The 18,341-nt window shown below is 52.0% G+C and overlaps 1 protein-coding gene across 2 annotated transcripts in view; it reads left to right on the top strand.

Moving 5' to 3' along the window:
• The window catches only part of stk11ip (serine/threonine kinase 11 interacting protein), a 125,862-nt gene that overhangs the window by 27,969 nt on the left and 79,552 nt on the right, over nt 1–18,341 (top strand). For both annotated transcript variants that reach the window (XM_069935989.1, XM_069935990.1), the window contains exons 8-10: nt 525–654; nt 12,872–12,975; nt 14,266–14,355. In XM_069935989.1, coding sequence (XP_069792090.1) covers nt 525–654; nt 12,872–12,975; nt 14,266–14,355 — 324 coding nt within the window. The remainder of the gene's footprint in view (nt 1–524; nt 655–12,871; nt 12,976–14,265; nt 14,356–18,341) is intronic.

The raw sequence follows: 18,341 nt of genomic DNA on the forward strand, positions 1-18,341 counted from the left end.
ACGGCTCAAGGTGTGTTCCGTGCAGGTTGAAGCGTTCTCGACTCCTCTGGTTGACCGGAGAATGTCAAACACGTCTATGTTGCCCTACTTGACCAAGCAGTCCAGGATTACTTTTAAAAGCACAGTTATATTCTCTTAAGAAGAGGCCCATTAAGCCTGCATGTCTCTGAGCGTCTCTATCGGTTTTAGCTACGTTATAGGGTGCAAAATCAGAGCTTTCAGGCAGAGGGAAAAGGTATTCAGGATTGAAAGGTGCCCATTTAAAACCGTTGCAGAGGAATGTCCTTAACCAAAGAGTGGTGAACCTCTGGAATTTGCTACCAGTGCGGAGGCCAATGTGCTGGGTGTATTTAAGGCAGAGATTGCTAGATAGAGTATCTGAATAGCCAGGGTATTGAAGGATATGAGGAAAAGGAAGGGGAGTGGGGATGGCGGATTTGATGGCTGAATAGCCTATTTCTGCTCCTTATGGTCTTATTTAATCATTTCCAATAATTTGTTATTTTGTCCCTTCCCTCACTCAGCTGCTGTCTGAACTGAAGTATGTGAATTTGAGCTACAATGTTCTGGAGAAGGTCCCCGTCTTCCATTCCTGCTCCCGAGTTCAGCTCGTCACCCTGCTCCTACAAAACAATGAACTGGAGGACATCAGCGGTAAGCCTGGCCTTGTGGAGTTGGTATTGGGCTCCTGAAGCATCCTTGGAAGTTAGTGGGAAGAGGAGGGGCTTCACATCCTGATCATTGTTTTACTGCCACAGGAAAGTGGCTCATGTGAGAGCATGGCATCCTCTGTGTGCGTGTACTCCTGCATGAGGAGTTGTTCAGATTTGGAACTCTGGGTAAGAGCATCTTTTCTCATGAAGTTTTAAAAATTTTTCTCGTATAGAAATCTGACTGAGGAAGGGCTGTGGAAAAGGGGCGGAAGCAGAGTTAGCAGGATCTTGCAATAGGAAATTGAATCAAGATTCAGCAGAAAGGAAGCCACAGTTATCAGAGCCATGGGAGAACCTCCTGACCGTGGCCATACACCATTCTCTCTCTCTTTCATTCCCTTCACCATTCCCATACAGACATGTCTGTTTTCACCTCCTGCATTGTCGGGGTGAGACCATACATAAGGTTGAGGAACAAAATGACATATTCCTCTTGGACAACGTCAAACCCAGCAAGATCCACACCATTTTTTTCTAAATGTAGGTAACCGCCCCACCCCCCCTCCTCCACTATTATTTACATCTCTTCACTTTCTGCTGTTCTTGCTTTTCTCTCTAATTCCCCCCACCCCACCTCAATCTCATGGTCTCTCACTCTTCCTGTCTCTCCTCCTCTACCACCTTCAGTCCAGTGTCCTGACACCTGACAGCTGCTCCCCCCGCTTTTCCCCCTTTTATGTACTATATATAATATTGTCCCTTTTTATTTTACTTTAGTCTTGTTGAAGGGTCCCAATGTGAAATGTTGACTGACGATTTCTACCTACGGATGTTGCCCTGACCCACTGAGTCCCTCCCACTTATCCTCTCACCTGCTCAACTTTTCCTTTGTTTGTATCACAAAGCTTTTGCAGTGCCAACAGCCACTATTTGTTGGGAGTTTGTGCATTCTCCCTGCATCTGTGTGGGTTTTTCCCGGGTTCTCCATTTTCCTCCACCATTCAAACGTGCGGGAGTTGTAGGTTAATTGGGGTATTTGGGCGGCACGGGCTCGTGGGCCAAAAGGCCCTGTTACCTTGCTATTTGTCTTTAAAAGAAAAAGGATTGTTTATTCTGTTTTCTGTGCAATACATTCCTGATATTTTCAGTATTTTCTCAGTAAATGGAAAAGGCTCAGCTTTTCTTCCATGTCTGGTTGATGGGTTAATTGGCCACTGTAAATTGCTGCTTATGTTTGACTGAGTGGTAGAACTGGTAACGAGTTGCTGAGAATGTGGCATGAGTAAAATATATGGGTTCTTGTAAATAGGTACTTGATTGCCCAGACCTAGTGGGCTGAAGGGCTTGTTTCCTGCTGTATACCTTTTCTTACTCTTGTCCTCTGTTGTTTTTGCCATTAACATTACATGTGTATTCCGATCACTGATCCTCCTGCTGGTGAACAGTGAACACATGGCGATGGCAGCAGTATCTTCCTATTTACCAATGACTTAACGATATCTGCTCCAGAGAGAACACCGTTCATATTGTCACCTTGTAGTACATTTCAAAATTCAATTTGTAACCATAGTAATGAAACCGTGTCCTGTTACATGAAATTTCTTTTTGCCCGCTCCAAGACAGACAGATTTGCCACTGGCGGGAATTGTCTAAGCACCATTTAGTCAGGCTTGCAGTCAGGCTGAGAGAAGCAAGAGTGGTGTCCACGCCACATCATCCCCCCCCGAGTCGAGCGTCTTTAGATTTGCCTTCAGCGCTTCCGCAACCACAGTCCAAACCACTGGCCACCTGAGCTCCAAATGCGGACCTACCCTGTCTCTATATTTTATGGTTCCAATAGCTGGTACCCTTCCAGCCAGTTCGAGCCAGTCTCCAGCAGCCCACAGCCTCCATGGGCTCCTCACCTCGAGTCGCCTGCAGCTCACCTCTTGCATTGGTCTTTAAGCCACAGAGCACCCTCAGAGGTCCACCAACAAAACAGCACATCCCCGAATGCAGACACACACAATACAACCTACCCACAAATGCTATATACAGTACATAGCTATCCAAATTAAGTATAAAATTAATGTACGGGTTTCTAGAATGGTTCAACAGTCTCTCAGTCTGCAGGAAGATGCTGTTTCCCAGTGTGGCAGTCCTGGTTTTTATGCTCCTGTACCTCTTCCTTGAAGGTACATAAATAAAGAAAATTCATTAGCTTTTGTTTTCCTCTAAAGGCAAAAGAGGTGTCATTAGTCTGCCACTGAGAAGAGAAAGAGAAGCAAGACAAGACCCCTCAGTGACACAGAGTGTCTGTGGATCCCACCTCCTCTGCTACCTCCTGTGCCCCTGTAGTCACTTGGACTCCTTCCTCGTCCAGTGGTCAACCTGAGCTCTAGGTGTCCAAGACTCCCTCCTCAGACACTCCCCACCCCCCGATACGATCAGGAAGCTGTCAGCGCCCAAAGCCTTTTGCTCACCATCGGCACCCTCACAGTCCTGGTCCCGATCCCTGGTTCTCACGAGCCCGGAGTGTCCTACAGACGCTGAGCCCCTCACTGTTTTGTTGCTAAGGTCCCCTACCCTGCAGCATCTTCACCCAGCCTTTCCTTCTCCACAGGGTGGTGTTATCCCTCTCCTGTAGATCCCCTTGTGGTTTGGGCTGCCAACCATTGGCACTGCATCTTGGGCACAGACCCATGGGTTCAGTGTGAAAACAAGGCTGGAGAAACTTGCTTCGTTTTCTACATCATAGGTTCAGTGCTTTTTTTTTAAACAAACTCTGCCCTTTTCTGCAGGCAGTTTAAACCTATACAGGGCTGTTGCCGTAACAACTGGGCACTAGGGCCCAGCAGAGGAGTGCTGGACAAGGTATCTCTGCTTCTTGGGCCCAAACCAGTATCAACACCACCATTTATTTTCTCAAACCCTCTGCGCAAGTGAAGCCCCCTTATCCCTGAGGCCATTCTCGTAAATCTCCTCCGCTCCCTCTTCAAGGGCTTAATGTTTGCCAGATGTTAGCCTCCAGCAGCCTGTGTTTGATCCTGGATGCCACAAGTAATGAAGGTTTAGCAATAACTGTGCATTGCTCCAGCCAAGCTCGAATGCTGTTTTTACAGCAGAATATTCTTGACTTGTCTTGCTGCACTGAGATGTGTGTCCCTACACGGACACCCACTGTGTCCCAGCATCCTTTTTTAATTAGACCATATAATTCATTCTTCCCTTATTCTTCATCCACCACCTTTATGCACACTGTCCCAGCCCATGTTTGAGTTTTGTTTTTCTGGCAAACTTCAAAGCAGTGCCCTTTATTACCAGAAAACAGGTCATAAATAAGCAACAAAAAAAAAATGCTGGATAGATGTAGTTCAGTGCTCAAATGTGCTGGAGAAACACACCAGGTCACTCAGCGCTCCTTTTGGAGCAAAGATCACAACCAATGTTTTGGGCCTAAAACCTTAGTCAAGATATGGGCAAAAAGCTGGCAGGCGCCTGAATAATGGTGGTGGAGGAAGAGGAGTGCAGGGCTTACAGGCTGGAGGCCACAGGTGGATACGGGTGGGAGGGCAGAAGAAGCTGAGTGGTGGTGGGGGAGGGGATATCTCTCTGAACGGTGAGGGGTCAGGAGCTGGAGGACCGAGAGATACGAGCAGCTGAACGGAAACTGGAGAAGTCCATGTTAATACTGTCTGGTTGGCAAGTGCCCCAAAGGAATATTAGGTGTTGATCCTCAGATTTGCAGATAGCCTTGGTTTGACAGACATGTCGGTGTGGGAATGGGCCAGGGCTTTGAAATGGTTGGCCACTGGGAGGTCCTTGCAGCAAACAGAGTGAAGGTGCACAACGAAATGATCTCCCATGTCGGGAGACTGCAACGGGAGCACTGGATGCAGTGGATAACCCCTGCAGGTTCACATGTGTTGCTTCACTTAGAAGAACTGTTTGGGGCCCTGAATGGTGATGAGGGAAAAGGTGTGGATGCAAGAGGAGCATCTCCTGCACTTACAGGGGTAGGTACCTAGGGGTCCATTATTAGGAAGGGATGAGGGAATCTTGGAGGGAGCGGTCTCTTCAGAGAGTAGGGAGGGGAGGAGAAGATATGTCTGGTGATGGGATCGTGTTGGAGGTGGTGGAAATGGAAATAGAAATGTTGGAAAAACTCGGCAGTTCAGAGAAGTAGAGTGAACATTTTGGGTCTAACACAAGGTCTTAGACCTGAAACTGTTTCTGTCTCATCTATTGAGCGTTTGCAACAGTTTCCATCTGTGAACAGTCAATGAATGAAAGTGTGTTACTAGAAGTGCCTGTCCGGTCTGGCGTCATCTGTGAACAGTTAATGATTCAGATCAGTGGTATTTAACTTGTTATAACAACCTAATTCTCCTTGGACTTCTCCCTCTCCTGAGTATTCCCCACATTTCCTGATGTTTGCTATTTCTAGTATTTATGTGGTTTGTCTCTGAATCCAGGTTATTTGTATAAATCAAAAAGAGCATTGAATGTATTTCACAGCAGAAACAATGAGATGGAGATTCTGGGAGCAGTAAGCAGTCTGCTGGAGGATCTCACCAAGTCGAGCACCGTCAGTGGGAGAAAAAGAGCGGCAGACGTTTTATGCCGGGAATCTTCTGTCTTGAATGGCTCCGACCCGAAATGTCAACCATTCTTTTTCTCCCTCTGATGCTGCTTGACCTACCGAGTTCATTACTTAATATTCCGTCTGGGCACTCTCCAGCCAGATGGCATCAGCGTCAACTTCTCTGATTTCTGCTAGCCCACTCCTCGTTCTCCCTCCCTTCCCAATCCTTCTGTGTCTCCTTTCCTCCAGCTCTCCACCCCTTCTCCATTCAGAGCCACCCACCCCCCCCCCCCCAAAGCTTGCCGGAGTCCCCTCCCTCCTTTATCCACCTGTTACCTCCTGCCTGTGGGCCTGCGCACCTCCCCCCCACCCCACCATTTGTTTTTTCAAGCACTTGCCTATATTTTGCTCATTGATAAAGGGCTCAGGCCTGAGTCATGTTATGGATCTTTATCTTTGCAACCAAAGCTTATGCTGTGTTTCTCCAGCATTGTGTTTTTATTTCAATCACTGAATCTGCAGACTTTTGTGTTTTACTCCTCCAGCAGGTTGTTTTAAACTCTCTGCCGCTACTTTCTGCTTTACCGTTGTGGGTAAATTGTTGTTCCTTTGTAATGAGGTGTAATTTTGCTAATAGACCTCTTCAGGAAAAAAAAATGGAGTGAACCTGAATCAGTTGCTGCTTTAAAATAAAGCAATGCAGGCACAGTGGGGCCAAATGGCCTTTAGTTTATCCATTAGATGTAGGAGCAGAAAGAGGCCAGTCAGCCCATGAAGTATGCCCTGCCATTCAATCATGAGCTGATCCATTTTCCCACTCAGCCTCACTGCATGACCTCTCCCCATAACCTTTGATGCCCTGGCTAATCAAGAACCTATCAATCTCTCCCTTAAATACACTCACACAACCACAAATTCCACAGACGCACCACCCTCTTTGTGAAGAAATTCCTCCTCATCTCTGTTCTAAGCCGATGATCTTCAATTCTGAAGTTGTGACCTCTTGTCCAAGACTCTCCCACCATGGGAAACAACCTTTCTATATCTACTCCGTCCACGCCTCTTTTCAACATTCAAAATGCTTCAATGAGATCTCTGTTCATTCTCCTAAATTCCAATGAGTCCAGGCCAAGAGCTGTAGTTAACTGTGTAGCGGCAGCTACACTTCTCCTGCAGTAACACACACAACCAGACGGGTTGAGCTCAGTGAGCAGACTAGTTTATTGCAGGCTGCTGGGCTGTACTTTTGCTCCCAGCCCAGACCTGGCTGAGAACCGCGCTGGAGGGCACTGACGTCACCCAGGCGTCACGTGGACCCCCAGCGCGGGCTTCTGAGCCCCGTGCTGGGAGGAAGGGAACAACCCCGACGGCACCATTTTGGCCGGCTGCCCCGCTGCGTGGCTTACAAGTGGGCCGGTTCGCCTGCCTAGTGATGAGCCGCCACAGAGTCCCACCCTCCCCTCCCCCGAACCAGCCTCAATGTCCTTTTTCGCCGGGTGGCCTCGCTTCTTGGGGTGGGCTACGACCATGGGCTCAGCGGGATCGAGGTGCGCCGGCTTCAACCTGTCACGGTAAACAGCTCCCGCCTGCCGCCAATGTCCAGCGTGAATGTGGAGCTGGAACGCTGTACAACCCTGTACGGCCCCTCGTACGGTCGCTGCAGAGGTGCCGTGGTCGGTCCCCGCCGAACAAAAACCTACTCCACGGAAAGCAGTTCGACAGGAACGTGAGACGGGTGGGTGTCATGCCTGGGTGGGGGTGGCGGTTTGAACGAGTCCGAACGTGCCCTGAGGTGAGGAAGTAGTAGTTCGTGCGGCGACCGCTGGGGATTGTGAGGTGCATTGACTAACTCACCAGGTCGTGCCAGCGGCGCACTGTAAACCAGCTCAGCAGATGACGCCTGCAGATCTTCCTTGGGAGTGCAGCGGATGCCCAGAAGCACCCAAGGCAGTTCGTCCGCCCAGTCGAGACCGGTGAGGCAGGCCATGAGTGCCGACTTAAGGTGGCGGTGCAGATGTTCGACCAGTCCATTGGCCTGCGGGTGGTAGGCCGTGGTGCAGTGTAGCTGGATCCCCAACCTGTTGGCGAGCTGTGCCCAGAGCACAGATGTAAACTGGGCACTCCGATCGCTGGTGAGGTGACCCGGGACAGCGAACCGGGTGACCCAACCATAAAACAGTGCTCAGGAGCAGGAGTTGGTGGAGGCGTCTGGCATCGGGATCGCCTCAGACCAGCGAGTGGTGTGGCCCACCATCGTAAACAGGTAACGGTTGCCCCAGGAAACGGGTAAGGGCCCGACTATGTCCACGTGAATGTGGCTGAACCGTTCCCGACGTGCTCAAACTCCTGTACGGGTGCCCTGGTGTGTCTGTGCACCTTGGACGTCTGGCAATGGGTGCATGTTCTGGCCCAGCCCGCGACCTGCTTCTGCAGCCCATGCCACACGAACCGTTCTGCCACCATCCGGACCGTGGACCCGATGGACGGATGTGAAAGGTCATGGATCTGACGGAAGACCTGCTTGCGCCACTGCTGGGGAACCACTGGTTGTGGGGTGCTCATGGAGATATCGCACAAGATGGTGCCTTCGCCACTCGGAGTCGGGAGGTCTTGGAACCGGAGGCCCATAATAGCGGTCTTGGAGGCGAGCTGGTCGAAGTTGAGGCCGGGTGTCAGCGCACAGATGGCAGGTCGCGAGAGTGCATCGGCAACCACATTGTCCTTCCCCGCCTTGTGCCGAATGTCGATGGTAAACTCCAACACGAAGGAGAGGTGACGCTGCTGGTGGTCCAACCAGGGATCCTTTGCCATCACGAGCGCCTGGGTGAGGGGTTTGTGGTTGGTGAAGATGGTAAAAGTCCTCCCCTCCAAAAATTAGCGGAAGTGCTGCACTGCCAGGTACATGCTCAGTAACTCGTGGAAGAAGGCACTATACTTGCGTTCCAGCGAGCTGAGCAAGCAGCTGAAGAATGCCAGCGGCTTTCAATGCCCATTCACCTGCTGCTCCAGGATGGCACCGATGGCTGTGGCAGAGGCATCGACAGAGAATGCCACATGCGGGTGGGCGAGCATGCTGGCCTTCGCGAGGGCATCCTTGGTGGCCTCGAATGCGGTGCAGGTTTCTGGGTTCCAAGCGAGCGTTTTGTGTTTGGCTGCAATGAGGACGAATAGCGGCTGCATGATGCGCGCAACTCCTGGGATGAAGTGGTTGTAAAAGTTGACCATACCCGCCAACTCATGCAGCCCCTTGAGGCTGTCTGGGCATGGGAACTCCCTGATAACAGCGACCTTTGCAGCGGCGGACGTGGCTCCTTCAGCCGTGATGGTATGGCCCAGGAACTGCACGGACTCTTTCCCGTACTGGCACTTGGCCGGGTTGATGGTAAGGTCGAAATCGGCCAGCCAGGAGGAAAGGGCACGTAGGTGTGCCTTGTGTTGCACCTGGTCCTTGCTGGTGATGAGGATGTCGTCCAAATAAATAAAGACGAAATCCAAGTCTCTGCCCACAGAGTCCATGAGGTGCAGGAAGGTCTGAGCGGCGTTCTTGAGCCCGAACGGCATGCACAGGAATTCGAACAAGCCAAAGGGGGTGATGATGGCCGTCTTGGGTATATCCTCAGGGTGCACCGGGATCTGCTGATATCCGTGCATCAGGTCAACCTTGGAGCAAACCCTCGCATCGTGAAGGTTGGCCGTAAAGTCTTGGATGTGAGGGATGGGGTAACGGTCAGGAACGGTTGCCTCGTTGAGCCGTCGATAGTGTCTGCAGGGACGCCAGCCGCTAGAGGCTTTCGGGTCCAGGTGGAGCGGCGAGGCCCACGGGCGGTCGGACTGCCAGATAACCATTTACGGAGCGGAAACAGGCCATGTCGGCCTTTCGAGTCCGCACCGGTCTCAACCTTTTTCTTCCCACTCACATACTACTCCAAGCATTCCCTATGCCGAATGATCCCCAGTTCCAACAGGTGCGAAAACTCCTCCTTCGCAACCTGGAGCTTGTCAGGCGGGAGCCAGCGTGCCTTGGCATGAACTGGTGGGCCCTGGGTGGGGATGTGGTGGAACACCCCGTGGCGTGACAAGGAAGCGGAGAACTGTGGCTTGAGGAGTGTCGGTAACTAGTCCAGGATTCGCTGGAACTCATCTCTGGGCATGCTGATCGTGGCCATCTGCGGTTGCTCCGAGTGGGAGGCGTCGAGGCGAATGGCTGGAAGGTACAGGCGTCTACCAGGCATCTACCTCGAATGTCCAACAGAAACCCATACGCGATGAGGAAGTCTGCACCCAAGATGGCAGTCGGGAGGGACGAGACGGTGAACCTCCACGCGAAATTTTGTTGGCCGATCTGGAAGTGGACTGTCTCGTTTCCATACATCCGGACTTCTGTTGCGTTGGCCGCATGGAGGGGAGGTCCATGAGGTCGGTTCCTGGACTCGACGGCCATGGCCGGGATGACGCTGATCTCAACGAGGAACTGCCGGCAGCTGACTGAGTCCTACAGGTAGAGGAGGCTGTGTCCTTGGCTAGCCGCTGCAGCCATTAACAGCGGCTGGCCTGATCGTTTCCCTGGAATGAGCAGGGCTGACGACACTTCCGAGCCCTGTCTCCCCAGCGCTGGTGGTAGAAGCAGAGGCCTGGAGTGGATGGTGTGACCTTGGTTATGCTCTTGGGGGCCACTGCAGAGGCTGGATGCTCTACCGTAGCGCTAGGGATGGGCTTGTCGTGATAGTGCTCGTGACCTGCTGGACCACTGAGCCCTCCGGGAATCGTGTGAGCCATAGCTCTTGGGCCTTCTGGACGAACTTCCTCGGGTCGGTGAAGCTCTCCTGAACTAGCAGCGACCGGATGTCCCCAGGCATATGGTCAAGGAAAATACGCTCAAAGAGTAGGCAGTTGGTGCGCTCACCCATGAGCGCGTGCATCTAGTCCATCAGCCCCATCGGGGACCTGTCCCTCAGGGTGTCGAGGTGCAGCATCCAAGCGGCACGCTGGTGTCCAGATAGTCCATGGGATCCGGTAAGCACTCGCTTGATGGTCTCATATTTGTCTTCGGTGGGTGGGTTCTGAACGAGGTGCAGTACGCGTCTGGCGGTGGCCTGGTACATGGCAGCGACCACATGGTAGAATTTGGTCATGTCGGACGAAATTTGGTGGAGGTGAAACTGAGCCTCCGCGTGGCCGAACCAGGTCTCTGGCTCCTGAACCCAGAATTTGGGCAGTTTCACGGCATAGCGCTGATCCCAGACTCGCTCATGATGGGTTCAATGACATTTGAACCAGTCGGGGTCAACAATTGTAGCGCCGGCTACACGGCTCCTGCAATAACACACGGGTTGAGCTCAGTGAGCAGACTAGTTTATTGCAGGCTGCTGGGCTGTACTTGTACTTCCAGCCCGGACCTGGCTGAGAACCGCGCTGGAGGGCGATAATGTCATCTGGGCATCACGTGGTCCCCCAGCGAGGGCTTCTGAGCCCTGTGCTGGGAGGAAGGGAACACCGCCCGATGGCGCCATTTTGGCTGGCTGCCCCGCCACGTGGCCTATAAGTGGGGCCAGTTCGCCTGCCTAGTGATGAGCCACCACAACTGTTTCATTCCTAGAATCGTCTTTGTGAACCTCCTCTGACCCTCTCCAACATCAACACATCTTTTCTTAAATGAGGAGCCCAAAACTGCTCACAGTACACGAGGTGTTATTGGTTTTGGCATGGTTTTCGGAAGCATTGGATGAAACTCTTACTTTGTAGTCATGGAATGTAGGTTGAAGGAAGATTCAGTTGATTTGGAGGTGAAAGAGTTGGTCTATGAAGAGAGATTGAGTCTCTTGGGACTGTACTCACTGGAAGAATGCAAGGGGATCTTTGAATTCTCTTCCCATGGAAGCAGTGGAGACTGCTTCATTTAAATATATTTGAGACAAGTATAAATAATTTCTTTAATAGTAGGGGAATTAAGGGCTATGGGGAGAAGGTAGGTAGATGGAGCTGAGTCCACGGCCAGATCAACCATTGAATGGCAGAGTGGGCTCGATGGGCCAGGTGGCCGCCTCCTGCTCCTGTTTCTTGTGTTTTTCTTTGATAGAGTTGAGCAAGATTGGGTAAGTAACTTGGATTGAGCGATTCCGTTCCTGTTGGCAATTAACTGGAAATGAGACATAAAGTTGGGGTAAAAGACACAGGGAAGATGAGGCCAGGGATGGATGTGAACATCTGTGGAAGAATCTTTAAATCCATTCAGAAGATGTAAGGATCTTTTTTTAACACAGAATTCAGATGGATACTTGGTCATCAGCCTGAACAGGGTGCGTTGCGGGGCCTGCTTCAGTTCTGGGCAATGCTGACAAGTTTATTAGAACAGTGTGAAGGGTTCTCAGACTTTAGTAAATGTCTGGGGTTCACTGCCTTGTGAGTGAAGCAGAAACCAAGCACAATAAAAAAGCATTTGGATCATCAAAAACAGGGGACAGAGCCTCCCCTTTAAGTTAGATATAGAGGAACTGTATCTCCCAGAGAGTAATGAATGTGTGGAATTCTCTGCCCAAGAAAGTAGGAGAGGTTGCCTCATGAAATTCATTTAGGGCACAGATTTTTGAATAGAAGGGGAATTGAGGTTCATGGGGAACAGTCGAGTAAGTGGACCTGAGTCCATGACCATGATCTTATTGAATGGTGCATTAAATTCAATGGGCCAGATGTCTGATTCCTGCTCTGACTTGCATTTATCAGTAGCTTTGCTGAGGAATGGAACTCCTTATAATTGGTCTTCCTTAATTGCTTGGGAGGATTCAGTTTGGCCAAACTTCACCTGTGGTGGGCCAAAATGACCATGGCAGCAAACCAGCAAGAGGCCCAGCGGCTGAAGAACCAACATAGGCTGTGGGTGACTTGCAATTGGGGGACCTGCATGCACTGCTTGAGACTGGCTCATGGGAACCAGGTATCGGAGCCAGAATTCAAGAGGGTGCTGGGAGCAAGAAGGGCTCCCAAAGAGCTTCGGGCACGGAATGGTTCCTGATCACGTCGGAGGTTTGGATCTGGTTTGGGTCGCCAATGGATCGAACAGAAGTCTGTGTGGGTGCAGGAACACTGGAGGCGAATCCACGAACACTCAGTTACTCTGAAGGGATTCTATTTTGCTCCTTTCTCTTAAGCTGCAAGGGGCACAGGGTGACACTAATGGCAACTTTCTGCCTTATGGCAGGCAGAAGGCAATTTCGTATAACATTGCATGTTCTATACAAATACTTGACAATAAAGCAATCTTTAATCACTTGAAAGGGAGTACTGATGGGTGATAGATTAAAAGTGAATTCCCTGCTCTCCGGGACTTGGCTATATCCTCAGGTCAACGTTAATGCCTTGATCAACGCCGTTCAAATGAAAATCCTTTTTGAAGAGAAGCTTCAGATGCTGCAAACCTGAAATAAAAAAACATTGGTCGGACAATATCTGTGGGAAGGAAGTAGTTTCACCATTCTCTGTTTTAATTACATTGTAAAGAAAACATTCATCATTATCACTTTGCTTCTGGGATCTTGCTTTATGCAGCTAGACAGCTGAGAGGGACAGCTGAAAAGGGCTGAACAAATGTAAATGCTATCTTCCTGTCCCTCTTGTGTATGATAATGTGCATAATCCTCCTATATACTTTTGCTTGCAGGATTGGAGCAGTTGACACACCTGCAGTACCTGGACCTGACTTATAACGTGATTTCCGAGCACATAAAGCTTGCCCCACTCTCCCACCTACACGAGCTGAAGGAGGTAAGTGGAGTGGTGGGACACAGGAGAGCTGTTAGTCTACACCATCCTGAGAGATAAGCCATTCGTTTGGGAGCTTCACTTTGTCTCCTGCATCTCGCGATCAGAGGGAAGCTGGCAATTTTGTCCAACTCCTGATGGCATTGCATTGGGGAACACTGTATGTGCCTTTTTGCTCAATGAAAGACTCATTTAATCTTTCCTAACCCTAACCCATTTCAACTTGGCTCCAACCTGCTCAAGTAGGAAAATGCATGGCAGTATAATGCCACAGCCAAAGGTGGGAATCCCGAAAATAAAGGTAGGGCTTGGTTAAGGGACAGCGGTTAAGAAGCATCTAGACAAACCATTCTCAACGGGGGTCATACGCCTCCTCCCTGGGGGCCACAGCATATTTAAGGCAGGCCATGGACTGAAATCATTTATTTCAAATATTTTTGATCTTTTATGCAATCAGTAGGAGAGAAATGCTTGTTTAGGGGAGGCCCCCATGGTGTATAGGGGGCATGTTGGTGGGAGAGCAGTAAGGAAGAAACCAACTAAACGTGACCACTTCACAGGGAAGAGGCATAAACTTTGAGCAGAGCCCTAAGAGGGCCGCAGCCTTGTTTGAGCATGGCTGATCGAGACAAGCATTCAAATCACCAAAGTGTACAAGACTACAGACTTAATGGAATTAGTACAGATGAGTGACAGTCGACAGAGGTGTGTTGGGTTGTATAATACTCATATGGTCAGTTCCCTGGGAGTGTGTGATGGGGCAACACAGAGGAAGCTCTAACCCAGTGGTTCTCAACCTTTTTCTTTCCACTCACATACCACTTTGTCATCCCTATGCTATAGGTAGTCCGTAATTAGTAGGGAATTGTTTAAGGTGGTTTGTGAGTGGAAAGAAAAGGTTTGAAAACCACTGTTTTAATCGTCCCTAATTGAACGTTATGTGGATGGTTTCAGAACTCCAAAGGAAATGGGCCAATAACAATTTTTCTCAAGCCAAATATTTCAGTAACATTTGGGTCTAGAGCAGTGATTCTCAACCTTCCCACTCACATCCCACCTTAAACAATCCCTTACTGATCACAGAGGACTGATGGCCTAGGGATTACTTGAAGTGGTATGTGAATAGAAAGGAAAAGGTTCAGAACCACTGCTCTAATCTGTCCTGGCCCTGGGATAGATGATGGGACACTATACAGGTAACTTTATTTTCTCACTCTCACACTACTTGATATTACACAAGAGCAGTTACCCTTAACGCCACAGAAGTGTAACAAGTAATATCTTTCCTTACAGCTCTTCCTTGAAGGGAATCCAGTGTATTACCTCAAAAATCACCGAGCCCATACCATCTATCACCTCTCCTCCAATGCGGCATTCATGCGTGTAAGTTTCAAAGAATGCTCTGGTAGTGGGGGGGTGGGGAACACACCGATCACTGACTAGTGCTGTTGTGTTGGGTGCTGGTATCTTGCTTCGAACTTCTGCTCAGAGATGGTTTTTAGATCTGTTTGAATTGGTACCAGTCTAATTACCGGTATCTCCAGTGATCCAGAGAATTGGAACAATCAAGGCTCAATCGATGCCCTCCAGAATTTTGCAGTTCTTGGGTTCTTCGATTAAATCAGGTTCTATTTCAACCTTCATCTTTTTTTAGTCGTTTTCTGGATCTGAGCGGTGCCAATGGGGTCAGGTTTTATTGTCACGCTGCTGTTATTTTCCAGCAGCGTTACAGGTGCAAAATTGCTATAAATTACCTTTTTTTAAAAAAAGGTCCAAAAGAAGTGAAAGTTAGGGAGTGTCTGTGGTTCATTGTCTGTTCAGAATTCTGAGGGCAAGATGTTTCTGTACTTTGGGTGTTTGTTTTCAGGCTCTTGTACTTCCTTCCTGTAGCAAGAAGAGGGCATTGCCTGGGTGGTGAGGGTCCTTGAGGGTAGAGGCTGCTTTCTTGAGACACCGCCTCTTGTAGATGACCTTATTGAAGTGAAGGCCGGTGCCCCATGATGGCAATGGCTGAGTTCACAACTGTCTGTAGTCCTTTCCTGTCCTGTGCATTGAAGCAGTCTGATTTTTTTCCTCAACCTTCCACCTTCTCTCCCAACAGCCTCCACCCCACTGGTCCCCACTCCAATCTGACCTTCCCCTCTCAGTAATTGAATGTTTTGTCCTCTGTAGAGATCTCAGCTTCGTCCCCCTTGACGAGTTCCGCATGCCGTAATACCATTTACCCCTCCATAAATCTTCGTCCGTGAAGCCAAGCCAAAGAAGAATACCAGATAATGATGCAACCAGTCAGAATGCTCTCCATGGTACACTTGTAGAAATTTGCAAGAGTTTTTGTTGACATACCAAATCTCAAACTCCTCATGAAGTATAGCCAATGGAGAGCCTTCTTCATCATAGTGTCATCATGGAGGCCCCAGAACAGATCCTCTGAGATGTTAGCACTTGCCCTTGAACCACCTCCTGGAACTGCCCTCAGTCCTTTTGCTGAAGCTGTTCCCACAGTGTTTTTGGGACAGAGTTCCAGGATTTGGACCCCATAATGATGAAGGATTAACAAGAAATTTTCCAAGTCAATATTATGTCAGATTCCCCTCCTGGCTTGGAAAATACAGTGCAGATGCTTCCTTCGTTGATGGAGTTGGTGACAGTCCCAACTGCCATGGTCTGAGCTAGTAGACATCCTGGGTTTGGGAGGTGCTTCTTGGACAGAAGGCAGAATGCTCTGAATGGATAAGATTCTTCCGCAGTGTTTAAATCTCTCCATGGCCTTGCACTCTCCCACTGTTTATGTCCATAAATGTAAGCACGTAAAGTTGAAGAGGAGCAGTCTTTCTTGTTCCTGCACTTCTCTGATTTTAACTAGGATTGGGGCTGATCTTCTATCTCGGTGCTATTTTCCTGCCTGATCCCCATATTTCCTTCCCATTTCCCCATCAGGCCCATCGATCCTACTCGCCTATTCCCCATGGCTCTTAATTCCCCTACTTTTTAAATTACTCTCTGTCCCTTGAATACATTTAATTAGGCAACTTCTACCAACCTTCCTTATCCCCAGTCTGATTTTCCCAACCCTTCGCCTCCTCCCCTGACACCCTCCACCCCACTGGTCCCAACCCCTGCCAGGTCTTTACCATCCCTTCTGACCATTCCTTGTCAGGAAATGAATGTTCTGTCCTCTGTAGAGGCCTCAGCTTCGTCCCCCTTTGCCCACACCTTGGATAAGTTCCACTCATGCTGTGATGCTGAATTCTTCTTCTGTTGGCTCTGTCTCTATGCCCACTACCACATACTGGATTCTCCAACCCCACTACAGACCCCATCTCCCTCTTTAAACCATCCTCCTCCGAGACACCTTGTTCTGGTCTTCTGCCCACTCCGCATCTTTTTATATTTCCAATTGTTGCGGAACCGTCAACCGATTCGTCCCCACCACTCTCCTCACTATTCTAATCTTACCTCCTTGGAAATGCGCTGCCCTCCACTCTCTCCGCACCAATCCTAACCTCACTATCAACCCCACAGACGAGGCTGGTGCTCTTGTGGTCTGGTGCTCTGACCTCCACTTGCCGAGGCCTGACAGCAGCTCTCTTACCCCTTGAAGCCACGGTCTCATGCACCATCTTTGACCTCGTCACTTCCAGTTATCTCCCCTCTGTGGCTTCCATCCTTATTGTTTCCCAACCCAACACTGCCTAGTTCTCCATCCTACCCAAGATTCACAAACCCAATTGCCCTAGTGGATCATTGTTTTTGAATGCTCCTGCCCACCCAAACTAGTATTCGCTTACCTAGACATCGTTTTGTTCCCATCTGGTCCAGTCCCTCTCTATCTGCATTGCGATATCTCATGTGCCCTCTGTTACTTCAACATCTTCCAATTCCCTAAACTCAGATGCCACATCTTTACCATGGACATCCAATCTCTATACACCGCCACACCCAAGGTCGCAAAGATCTTAATTTCTTTCTCAACAACCAAGCCAACCGGTCCCCCTCCACCGCCGTCCCCCTCCACCGCCGTCCCCCTCCACCGCCGTCCCCCTCCACCGCCGTCCCCCTCCACCGCCGTCCCCCTCCACCGCCGTCCCCCTCCACCGCCGTCCCCCTCCACCGCCGTCCCCCTCCACCGCCGTCCCCCTCCACCGCCGTCCCCCTCCACCGCCGTCCCCCTCCACCGCCGTCCCCCTCCACCGCCGTCCCCCTCCACCGCCGTCCCCCTCCACCGCCGTCCCCCTCCACCGCCGTCCCCCTCCACCGCCGTCCCCCTCCACCGCCGTCCCCCTCCACCGCCGTCCCCCTCCACCGCCGTCCCCCTCCACCGCCGTCCCCCTCCACCGCCGTCCCCCTCCACCGCCGTCCCCCTCCACCGCCGTCCCCCTCCACCGCCGTCCCCCTCCACCGCCGTCCCCCTCCACCGCCGTCCCCCTCCACCGCCGTCCCCCTCCACCGCCGTCCCCCTCCACCGCCGTCCCCCTCCACCGCCGTCCCCCTCCACCGCCGTCCCCCTCCACCGCCGTCCCCCTCCACCGACGTCCCCCTCCACCGCCGTCCCCCTCCACCGCCGACCCCCTCCACCGCCCTCCCCCTCCACCGCCCTCCCCCTCCACCGCCCTCCCCCTCCACCGCCCTCCCCCTCCACCGCCCTCCCCCTCCACCGCCCTCCCCCTCCACCGCCCTCCCCCTCCACCGCCCTCCCCCTCCACCGCCCTCCCCCTCCACCGCCCTCCCCCTCCACCGCCCTCCCCCTCCACCGCCCTCCCCCTCCACCGCCCTCCCCCTCCACCGCCCTCCCCCTCCACCGCCCTCCCCCTCCACCGCCCTCCCCCTCCACCGCCCTCCCCCTCCACCGCCCTCCCCCTCCACCGCCCTCCCCCTCCACCGCCCTCCCCCTCCACCGCCCTCCCCCTCCACCGCCCTCCCCCTCCACCGCCCTCCCCCTCCACCGCCCTCCCCCTCCACCGCCCTCCCCCTCCACCGCCCTCCCCCTCCACCGCCCTCCCCCTCCACCGCCCTCCCCCTCCACCGCCCTCCCCCTCCACCGCCCTCCCCCTCCACCGCCCTCCCCCTCCACCGCCCTCCCCCTCCACCGCCCTCCCCCTCCACCGCCCTCCCCCTCCACCGCCCTCCCCCTCCACCGCCCTCCCCCTCCACCGCCCTCCCCCTCCACCGCCCTCCCCCTCCACCGCCCTCCCCCTCCACCGCCCTCCCCCTCCACCGCCCTCCCCCTCCACCGCCCTCCCCCTCCACCGCCCTCCCCCTCCACCGCCCTCCCCCTCCACCGCCCTCCCCCTCCACCGCCCTCCCCCTCCACCGCCCTCCCCCTCCACCGCCCTCCCCCTCCACCGCCCTCCCCCTCCACCGCCCTC

Source organism: Narcine bancroftii, chromosome 4 (genome assembly GCF_036971445.1).
Source record: "Narcine bancroftii isolate sNarBan1 chromosome 4, sNarBan1.hap1, whole genome shotgun sequence".
Classification (NCBI taxonomy): Eukaryota; Metazoa; Chordata; class Chondrichthyes; order Torpediniformes; family Narcinidae; genus Narcine; species Narcine bancroftii.